The 11,278-nt window shown below is 35.6% G+C and overlaps 1 protein-coding gene across 1 annotated transcript in view; it reads right to left on the bottom strand.

Moving 5' to 3' along the window:
• EPS15 (epidermal growth factor receptor pathway substrate 15) overlaps positions 1-11,278 on the bottom strand; it is a 225,135-nt gene that overhangs the window by 53,542 nt on the left and 160,315 nt on the right. The window contains exons 20-21 of the mRNA XM_012639346.1: positions 5,125-5,194; positions 3,643-3,647 (exon numbers count right to left, since the gene is read on the bottom strand). Of these exons, the coding sequence (XP_012494800.1) occupies positions 3,643-3,647; positions 5,125-5,194 (75 nt within the window). The remainder of the gene's footprint in view (positions 1-3,642; positions 3,648-5,124; positions 5,195-11,278) is intronic.

The following is an 11,278-nucleotide window of genomic DNA, read 5'->3' as shown; positions in this document are numbered from 1 at the left end:
ATGATGTAAGAGAAAAAAAAAAAAAGAAAAGAAAAATTCATCCTAAAATTCATATGGAATCTCAAGGGACCCTAAATAGCCCAAACAATATTTAAAAAGAATAACAAACAAAGTTGGAGGTCTTAAGCTTCCTGATTTCAAATCTTGTATCAATGCTATAGTATTCAAAATAGTGTGGTATTACATAAAGATAGACATACAGATCAATTGACTAGAATACAGAGTCCAGAAATAAACCCTCACATATATGGTCAAATGGTATTCAACAAAGGTGCCAAAAACACACGTGGGGGAAAAGATAGTCTTTATAACAAATGGTGATGAGAAAATTGGACATCCACATGTAAAAGAATAAAGTTGGACTTATATCTTATAGTATATACAGAAATTAACTCGAAATGGATTAAAGACCTAAACATAAGAGCTAAAACTATAAAACTCTTATTTATAGAAGAAAACAGAAAAAAAATGCTTCATGACATTGGATTTAACAATACTTTCTTGGTTATTTACACTAAAAGCATAGGCAACAAAAGAAAAAATAGATAAATGGACTACATTAAAATTAAAATGGACAGTATTAACAGAATGAAAAGGCAACCTGTGGAATGGAAGAAAATAAAAGCAAATTATATATGTGATGTGGGTTAGTATCTGGAATATATAAAGAATTCCTACAATTCAACAATAAGAAACACACGATTTAGAAATGGGCAAAGGACTTGAATAGACATTTCTCCACAGAAGATATACAAGTGGCCAATAAGCATATGAAAAAATGCCCAACATCACCACTTGTTAGGGAAAGGCAAATCAAATAAATAAGATATCACTTTACACCCATTAGGATGACTATTACAATAAAAGAGATAGTAGTAAGTGTTGACAGAGATGTGGAGAAACTGAAACCCTTATGCACTGTTGGTTGGAATATAAAATGGTACAGCTGCTATGGAAAACAGTACGCCGGTTTCTAAAAAAATTAAAAATAGTATTACCACATGATTCAGCAATTCTACCTCTGGAATTCTACCCAAAATAATTGAAAACAATGACTCAAACACGTATCTGTACATTCATGTTCACAGCAGCATTATTCACATGGACAAAATATGGAAGCAACCCAAGTGTCCATTAATAAATGAATAGAAAAACAAAATGTGGTATGTATACACCATAGAATATCATTAAGCCTTAAAAAGGTAGGAAACTGATACATACTACAACAAGGATGAACCTTGAGGACATTATGGTATGTGAAATAAGCCAGTCACAAAAAGACAAAGACTTTATGATTCTACTTATATGAAGTACCTGGAGTAGTCAAAATCATAGAGAAAGAAAGCAGAATGATGGTTGCTAGGGTTTAGTGAGAGGGAAGATGGAGAGTTACTGTTTAATAAATGGAAATACTGTACAGAATTTCAGTTCTGAAATATGACAAAAGTCCTGGAGATGGATGGTGACGATGGTTGTGCAACAATGTGAATGTACTTAATGTCATTGAATTGTACGTTTAAAAATGGTTAAAATGCTAAACTTTGTTGTGTATATTTTACCACAATTTAAAAAACTGTACTTATCAGAACAAAATAAATAATAACCACCCGCTCCCCACCATCCCCTCAAGAAAGATTCTCATTGATTGGGCTCCCTTTATATGCTCTCTGAGGAGAGTAGCTGATTCATTTATTCATTAATATTAGTGCCCAGGCATATTTTCAGGACCTTGGGACGTTATCGGTGAAAATAAACATCCTCGTTCCTTATGGTCCTTAAGTTCTAGTAGGAAGAGAAGGAGATAGATAAGAGGAAAATAAAGTAATTTATATAGTATGCTCAAAAGTAATAAGTCAGTATGAAAGAAGAAAGAGTAGAGAATGGTAACATGGGAGTGCTGGGGTGGGTAGTGTTATTTGTAAATGTTAGATGGGGTGGTCAGAATAAGCTTCATTGAGGAGGTGACATCTGAACTAAAATGTGTTAGAGGTAATAGAGATCATCATGTGGTTGTATGGAGAACGATCATCCCAGGAAGAGGGAACATCTAGCACAAAGGGCCAAAGGAACACCAGACTGTTGTTTTGAGCAACAGCAAGGAGGTCAGTGTGGCTTCAGCAGAGTGAGTAAAGGGAATGATGCTAAGAGATGTTGTTGGAAAGGCATGTAGGTCACTGTAAGGCTTTTACTGAATATAATCTAAAGGTAGAGTCAGTAAGATTTGACAGATTAGAGTAAGAGAAAAAGAAGAACCAAGGATGATTCTAAGGTTGTAGGTCTAGGCAACATTAAAAATGAAGTTGAGACCAGGTGCAGTGGCTCATGTCTTTAACTCCAGCACTTTGGGAGGCTGAGGTGGGAGGATTGCTTGAAGCCAGGAGGTTGAGAACAGCCTGGGCAACATAGTGAGACCCTATCTCTATTGAAAACAAAAAAAAAGAAAGCAAAAAAAAAAAATTAGCTGGGTGTGGTGGCATGTACCTGTAATCCTAACTACTCAGGGGGCTGAGGTAGGAAGATTGCTTGAGCCCACAGGAGTTTGAGATTGCAGTGAGCTGTGGTTGCACCCCTGCACTCCAGCCTGGGCAACAGTGTGAGACCCTGTCTCTTAAAAAAAAAAAGATGAAGTTTCCATGAATTAAAATGGGGAAGGCTCCAAGAGAAGCAGGTTTGGGAAGGAAGATTAGGTGTTTGGTGTTAGATACACTGTGTTAGATATATCTATCAGATATTCAAGTGGAGATATCAAATAAGTAGCAGGATACATAAGTCTGGAGTTCAAGAAAGATGTGACTAAAGATAAAAACCAGCATACAGACAGTATTTGAAGCAGTGAAACTAGATGAGTTCCCCAAGAGAATACAGATAGAGAAGAAAAGAGGTCTAGGGACTAAGACTTGGAGCAACACAACATTAAGAGGTTGAGGAAAAGAAGAAATATCAGCAAAGGAGATTGAGAAAGAATGACCAAAGAGGCAGGTGGAAAACCAGAGACTTCATTTGAATTGGGTCTGTCTACTACTACTCTTTTAATCTTGTGAAAATGGCTTCATTTCTCTATGCCTTGATTTTCCTTGTACATAAAATAAATATAATACCAATTATCTCATGTAGCTGTTGTAAGAATTAACTGACACCAGGAAAATGGTTAGTACACAAGAGTGTTGGAACTCTGCAAGTGCTCACTAAATGGTGGCTGCTATTATCATGATTAACAATAATAATTCTTAGCCCTTCCTAGGCTACTACAGTCATTTATTCTACCACTTTACAAGAAATAACCAGGAGCCGGAATTTAAAGAGAAGACCAACAGAGGAGACACCATTAGAAACCATTTACAGTAAGACTATAATCTACCACTTCAGCCTTAATCTGACTATTCCTCTACCTATAAAAAAGCTCTTGGCAAAACGTCTGTTTTTCCTTGAACATGCCGTATATGTCCTGCCTCCATTCCCTGTTCATATTACTCTCTTTGTTTTACACATACTCTCAGTATCTACTTTCTAAAATTCTAGCTCATGCTTTCAAGGCATACCACAAAAGCCACATTCTTCTTTGAAATCATTCATGATTTGCCCTCAATGTGATCTCCCCTTTCTTTAAATCTTTGCAACTTTAATTAACTTTATGGCGCTTACCATTTCTATAATGTGGGCGATCAAGAGTTAATTATAAATGTATTAACCTTTCATTTTATTCTCTTAGGTTAGCCTTTCTAATCATATAATATCACTAGCAATATATTAATTCACCAGTTTAGTAATAAGGGTCTAAACAAACATGTATTTTAAGATATAATTTAACCATGGTTAATATAAGCCTTTTATTTTTTATTTTATTATTTTTTAATACAAGCCTTTTAGAAGTCTCATTTGCTCTCATTCTAAGTTTCTGTTTAAATCAACATCCAGTACTATGTTAAATCTTGTCTATTTACCTCCTTTTAACATTCCACACTCTTGCTACTCATGTTGGGAGTTCATTTCCAACTTGAAAACAATGCACTCTGCCAAATCTCATGTTGCCCCATATTTATCTGGAAAACTAAAGCAACCTATTTTCAGCATGACATTATTTAAAGTATTTACATGTTTGAGTTCACGTTCCTCTAATTTACTGCTCTCCCAAACAACAGCTGGTCTGTTTATCTGTTTTATTTTTAAATGAATAGTGGAAAAGAAGCAGAGTTACCTAAGTTGAAAACCTTTTAGACTCTGTCAGACCTAGGTTTGAAGCTTGGCTTTACCTGGTTCAAATCTAGTAAATTGTACAATCTTCATCAAGTTACTTAATGTTCTGGTGTTCAGTTTCCTTACGTTTAAAATGAAGCTATTACTTAAAGGTTATTAAAAGAATAAATGAAAAATTAGATATCATAAATAAAGCATGAAGATTGGACACTAGAATAACATTTGGCTTTTCTCTGTATTATTTGTATCCATTTGTATTTTCATTATCTATTGGAGGCTGTGTATATTTTAACTTAGACGCAGATCTGTAAGAGTCAATGCTGACTCTGAAGCTGCAAAGCAACACTGCCTTTTATAAAGCAAAACATTTTTGTTGGTTTTACTGATATTGGGTAGAATACATATTCTAGTAAGATTTTTAACATGAACAATAAATGAGATAACAAATGAATAAGAAAAGTAGAAAGTGATACAGAAATGCTTGTTGCTATTATTATTGGTAGATGACTTTTCTTTTTTTAAAAGAGATGGGGTCTTGCTCTGTTGCTGGAGTACACTGGGATGATCATAGCTCACCGCAACCTTGGACACCTGGGCTCAAGTGATCCTCCTGTCTCAAGCCTTCTGAGTAGCTGAGACTACAGGCATGCGCCACCACACCTGGCTAATATTTTTATTTCTTGTAGAGACAGAGTTTCATGATGTTGCCCAGACTGGTCTTAAACTCCTGGCCTCAAGCAACCCTCCCGCTTTGGCCTCCCAAACTGCTAGAATTACAGGTGTGAGCCACTGTGCTCAGCCAGTAGATTGAATCAAATTATGAATAATTTTAAAGTCATAAATAATAGAATGAATGTTTAGAGACAAAGAAAAAAGAATTTTAAAATGTAATGTTTAATGCTCAATAAAATTGATAAATTATTTCTTTACCTGAATCACTTGCTGCAACAACAACTGTTCCACCAGGAGCAAAAGGATCATTGTGCTTCACTGTTTCTACCTAAACAAATTATATAAAACCATGAATGAGAGTGGCAACATTTCTTAGCTGAAACTTCACTTCCACCCCAAAGAACAAACTCTCTGCAAATTCTATATTAATTAAAGAATACAAGCATTAGGAACAAATGTTTCCCCCCAAGTGATTTTCAATCTTACTAAATGAAAAGGATATATTTTATTTTCTAATCTTAACTATGAAAAACATTCATAAAAGTGTATGAAACAGCTATGGCTTAACAAATAAGCAGTAAGTGATTACCCATGTAATCATCTCCCAGCAAACTGCCAACACCTCAGAAGTCTTTATGTGGCCCTCTCAAATCAGAATTCTGACTTTGGAGGTATTCATTTCTTTATTCTTCATAATAATTGCTATTTTTATAGATGTACACTATTTTAAGTTTTTATTTTGAAGTAATTTAGACTTACAGAAGCGTTGTAAAGATAGTACAGAGTTCACATACATTCTTCACTTAGTTTCCTCTAATGTTAATATCTCACATAATCATGGTAAATCTATTAAAACTACAGAATTAACCCTGGTACAAAACTATAAACTACAGACTTTATTTGGATTTCACCAGTTTTTTCATTAATGTCCTTTTCTTTCTTTTTTTTTTGTTCCCCTAAAGAGATAGAGTCTCTGGCTGGGTGCAGTGGCTCACACCGATAATTCCAGCACTTTGGGAGGCCAAGGCAGGAGGACTGTTTGATGCCAGGAGTTCAAAATCAGCCTGACCAACACAGTGAGACCCCGTCTCTACAAAAATAGAAAAATTAGCCAGGCATGGTGGCACATGTCTGTAGTCCCAGCAACTCAACAGGCTGAGACAAAAGAATTGCTTGAGCCCAGAAATTTCAGTGAGCTATGACAATGCCACTGCGCTCTAGCCCAGTGACAGAGCGAGACTGTTTCAAAAAAAAAGAAAAAGAAAAAAAAAAAACTCCTCAAAATGCTAGACAAAAAATTCAAAATATTGATTTTAAAGAAGTTCAAATGAGATACAAGAGAAATCTGAAAAACAATACAAAGAAATTGGAAAATCTATTCAGGGTATGAATGAGAAATTTACCAAGGAGATAGATATCTTAGAAAAAAACAAACAGAAATTCTGGAACTGAAAAACTAATTAAAGAAAATATAAAATACATTTGACAGCTTCAATAATAGACTAGGCCAAGCAGAAGAAAGAATCTCAGAACTTGAAGACAGGTCTTTTGAAATAATCCAGTTAGACAAAAATAAGGAAAAAAGAATAAAAAAGAATGAACAAAGCCTTCAAGACATCTGGGACTACATAAAGTGACCAAACTTACAAACTATTGGTATTCCTGAGGCAGACGGGAGACCAAAAAGTTTAGAAAACCTATTTAAGGAAATAATCGATAAAAACTTCCCAAGTTTAGCAAGAGAGTTAGACATCCAGATACAGGAGGCTCAGCGATCCCCAGGCAAATACATTGCAAAAATGACTTCACGATGGCATATTATATTCAGGATGTCTAAAGTCAAAATGAAAGAAAGAATTTTAAAATTAGCAAAAGTGTTCAGTCATCCATAAAGGAAATCCCATCGGACTGACAGCAGACTTCTCATCAGAAACTTTATAGGCCAGAAGAGAACGGGATCACATTTTCAAAGTGCTGGAAGAAAAAAAACCTGTCAACCAGGAACTTTATATGTTTCCAGAAGAAGCTTCACATATGAAGGGGAATTAAGTCTTTCCTGGACAAGCAAACACGAAAGGAATTCATCACCACTAGATCAGTACTATAGGAAATGTGCAAAGGGGTCTCGAACATAGAAATGAAAGGTCGATATTCAAAAAATACACAAAAATATAAAATTTAAGGCATTATAAACAACCATGCAAAGAAGAGAAAAGAATCAAATGGCAAAACCACAAAGTGGTTTCATCAAACCACAAAGACAAAGAGAGACAAAGAAAGAATTTATAAAACAGCTAGAAAATAATTAACAACATGAGAGGAATAAAGCCTCACATATCAATATTAACCTTGAACGTAAATGAGTTAAATGCTCTACTTAAAAGATACAGCCTAGCAGAATGGGCCGGGCTCGGTGGCTCACGCTTGTAATCCTAGCACTCTGGGAGGCCGAGGCGGGCGAATTGTTTGAGCTCAGGCGTTCAAAACCAGCCAGAGCAAGAGCGAGACCCCGTCTCTACTAAAAATAGGAAGAAATTAATCGGACAACTAAAAATATATAGAAAAAAAAAATTAGCCGGGCATGGTGGCACATGCCTGTAGTCCCAGCTACTCGGGAGGCTGAGGCAGGAGGATCGCTTGAGCCCAGGAGTTTGAGGTTGCTGTGAGCTAGGCTGATGCCACGGCACTCACTTTAGCCCGAGCAAAAGAGTGAGACTCTGTCTCAAAAAAAAAAAGAAAAAAAAGAAATTCACCGTACCTGTAAAGACATATATAAACTAAAAGTAAAGGAGTGGAAAAAGATATTCCACAAAAACAGAAATCAAAGGTGAGCAGGAGTAGACAAAACACACTTTATAAGTAAAGAACAGTAAAATAAGACAAAGAAGGTCATTATATAATGATAAGGACATCAATTCAGCAAGAGGATATAACAATCCTAAATATATATATATATACACACACACACATATATATATATATTTAGAAGCTCCTAGAGTCACAAAACAAATATTACTAGACCTGAAGAAAGAGACTGCAATAGTGGGGTACTTCAACACCCCACTCACAGCACTAGATAGATCATTGAGACAGAAAGTCAACTAAGAAACACTGGGTTAGACCAACTGGTCTAATTGGACATTAGACCAAATGGACTTAACCGACATTTACAGAATATTCTACCCAACAAGTACAGAATAGATATTCTTTTCACCAGCATATGGAACATTCTTCAAGATAGAACACGTTAGGCCATGAAATAAGTCTTAACGAATTTTAAAAAATCAAAATCATATCAAGTATCTTCTCACACTAAAGTGGAAAAATGTTAGAAATCAATATGAAAAGAAACTTCAGAAACTATGCAAATATTAATACACGGAAATTAAACAACATGCTCCTGAATGATCACTGGGTCAATAAAGAAATAAAGAAATTTAAAATTTTTTGAAACGAATGAAAATGAAAATACAACGTATCAAAACCTGTGAGATACAGCAAAAGCAGTGGTAGGAGGGAAGTTTATAGCATGAAATGTCTACATCAAAAAGGAGAAAGTTGATCCTAGGTCATGTTGGTTTAAAAAAAAAAAAAACAGTAGAAAGATCAGCGCTGGGTGTGGCTCAAGCCTGTTATCCCAGCTGAGCACTGAACTGGGAGGCTGAGAAAGGAGGACTGCTTGAGGTCAAGAGTTATAGATCAGCCTGGAAACAGTGAGACCCAATCTCTACCAAAAAATTTTTGAAAAATTAGCTGGGTGTGGTGGCACACACCTGTAGTTCCAGCTATCTGGGAGTCTGAAGTAGGAGGATTGAGCACACAAGTTTGAGGCTGTAGAGATCTATGGTTGTGCCGCTACATTCCAGCCTGGGCAAGAGATTGAGACCTTGTCTCTAAGAAAAAAAAAGTCAAAAGATCAGAAATTAACAACTTAACATCATACCTCAAGGAACTAGAGAAACAAGGATAAATCAAACCCAAAGTTAGCAGAAGAAAAGAAAAAAACAAAGATTAGAACAGAACTAAATGAAACAGAGACCAAAAAAACAATAAAAAATAACGAAAGGAAGTTGGTTCTTTGAAAAGATACACAAAATTGATAAAAACCACTAGCTAGACTGACCAAGAATAGAGAAGACCCAAATAAACACACTCAGAAATGAAAAAAGGAAACATTACAACTGATACCACAGAAATATAAAAGATCATCAGAGGCTATTAGAAACAACTATATACTCACAAACTAGAAAACCTACAAGAAATGGATATATTTCTAGAAATATACAACCTCCCAAGGTCGAACCAGGAAGAAATACAATCCTTGAGTGGACCAATGATGAGTAGCAAGATTGATTCAGCAATAAAAAGTCTCCCCCCAAAAAGCTCACAACCACATGGATTCACAGCCAAAATTTACCAAACATACAAAGAAGAACTAATACCAATCCTCCTGCAACTGTTCTAAAAAAAAAAAAAAATTGAGGAAGGGGGAATTCTCCCCAACTCATTCTACGAGGCTAGTATTACCCATACCAAAATCAGAAAAGGACTCAACAAAAAAAGAAAACTACAGACCAATATACCTGATGAACACAGACAAAAAAATCCTCAACAAAATACTAGCAAATAGAATCCTATAGCACATCAAAAAGATAATACACCATGAACAAATGGGTTTTTATACTAGGGATGCAAGGATGGTACAACATATGCAAATCAATAAATGTATTAATAATATACCACATAAACAGAATTAAGGACAAAAACCATATGATCATATCAATAAATGCAGAGAAAGCATTTGGTAAAATTCAGCATCCCTTCATGATAAAAATTTTCAGTGAACTAGGCATTGAAGGAATGTATCTTAAAATAATAAAGGCCATATAGGACAAACCCATAGCCAACATCATACTTAATGGGGAAAAGTTGAAGACATTTCCCCAAAGAACGAGGTTATTAAGTATGGAATGTCCGATTTCCGTAAGTACTAAGTTTGACAGTTGATATCTCTGACATTTCCCTTTGACACTTCTTGTTTTATTTTTTATTGTGAAGTTACATCCTCATTCTTTCAAACACACGTTTTGGCCCGTGATTATTTTTCACATTTTTTCTTTACAGCAATTTTTGTGAAACCATGGATAAGTAAAACATTCATGTTATTTTTGAATATGAGTTCTGTCGTGGAAACAGTGGCAGCACAGACACCTAGAAATATCAACGAAGTGTTTGGGAAGGATATGGCTAATGAACGCACAGTACACTGATGGTTTGAGAAGTTCCATTCTGGTGATTTTTATCTTGAAAATGAACCACGTGGGTGATCTGAGACCAAGGTGGATAATGATGAGCTGAAAATTATAGTGGAAGCAAGTCCATCTTAACCTGCTCGTGAATTAGCAGCAAGGTTTGACATTACTATTCCAACAATATTGGACCACTTGAAATAAGCAGGCAAGGTAAAGAAGCTGGATAGATGGGTTCTGCATCTATCCAGAACGAACTTCAGAAGAGAAATTGTCTCGAAGCTTGCCTTTGCTGTCATGACATAAAGGCGAATCATTTTTATACTGTATTGTTATGTGTGATGAAAAATGGATTCTTTTTGACAACTGCAAGCGTTCGGCACAATGGTTGGATAAAGATTAAGTGCTGAAACACAGTACAAAACCGAATATTCATCAAAAAAAGCTAACAGTGTCTGTTTGGTGGTCCAGCGCTGCTATTACCCACTACAGCTTCATGAAACCTGATCAATGCATTATAGCAGATGTCTACTGCAACCAAATGGACAAAATGATGAGGATGCTTGTGATTAAGCAGCCAAGATTGTTAGAAACAGACGAATCCTCTTGCAAGACTACAAGTCACAAAAAACAACACTGCTCAAACTACAGAAGCTGGACTTGGAAACTCTCTTGTCATCCACCATATTCACCAAACCTTGCACCAACTGACTACCACTTCTTCCAGGCTTTGGACCACTTTTTGAAAGGAAAAATATTCAATTCTCAACAAGCTGTGGAAAACGTCTTTCACGATTTCATCGCCACTTGCGCTCCAGGCATCTTTGCTGCTGGCATAAGCAAGCTACTGTTAAGATGGCAAAACTGTGTCGATAATTTAGGTACATACTTTGGTTAATTGTACTGCTTCTTATTTGAGATATAATAAACTATACTTTTGATTCAAAATCGGACATTTCAGATTTAACGACCTCATACCAACTTAACCTCTCTAAGCCTCGTTTACTTTATTTGAGAATAACAACCTCATAGGATTATTGTGAAAATTAAATGAGACAATGTATAGAAAGAACTTAGAACCATCCCTGGTACACAGAAGAGATTAGATCAACTACAGCTGTTATCATATTGCCAATTTAGGTTTTGTTTCATTTTTAATGGTG

The sequence above is a fragment of the Propithecus coquereli genome, unplaced genomic scaffold (assembly GCF_000956105.1).
Source record: "Propithecus coquereli isolate 6110/MARCELLA unplaced genomic scaffold, Pcoq_1.0 Scaffold14, whole genome shotgun sequence".
Lineage (NCBI taxonomy): Eukaryota > Metazoa > Chordata > Mammalia > Primates > Indriidae > Propithecus > Propithecus coquereli.
Note: the sequence above shows the minus strand (reverse complement) of the source record. Positions and strands in the feature narration are given on the sequence as shown.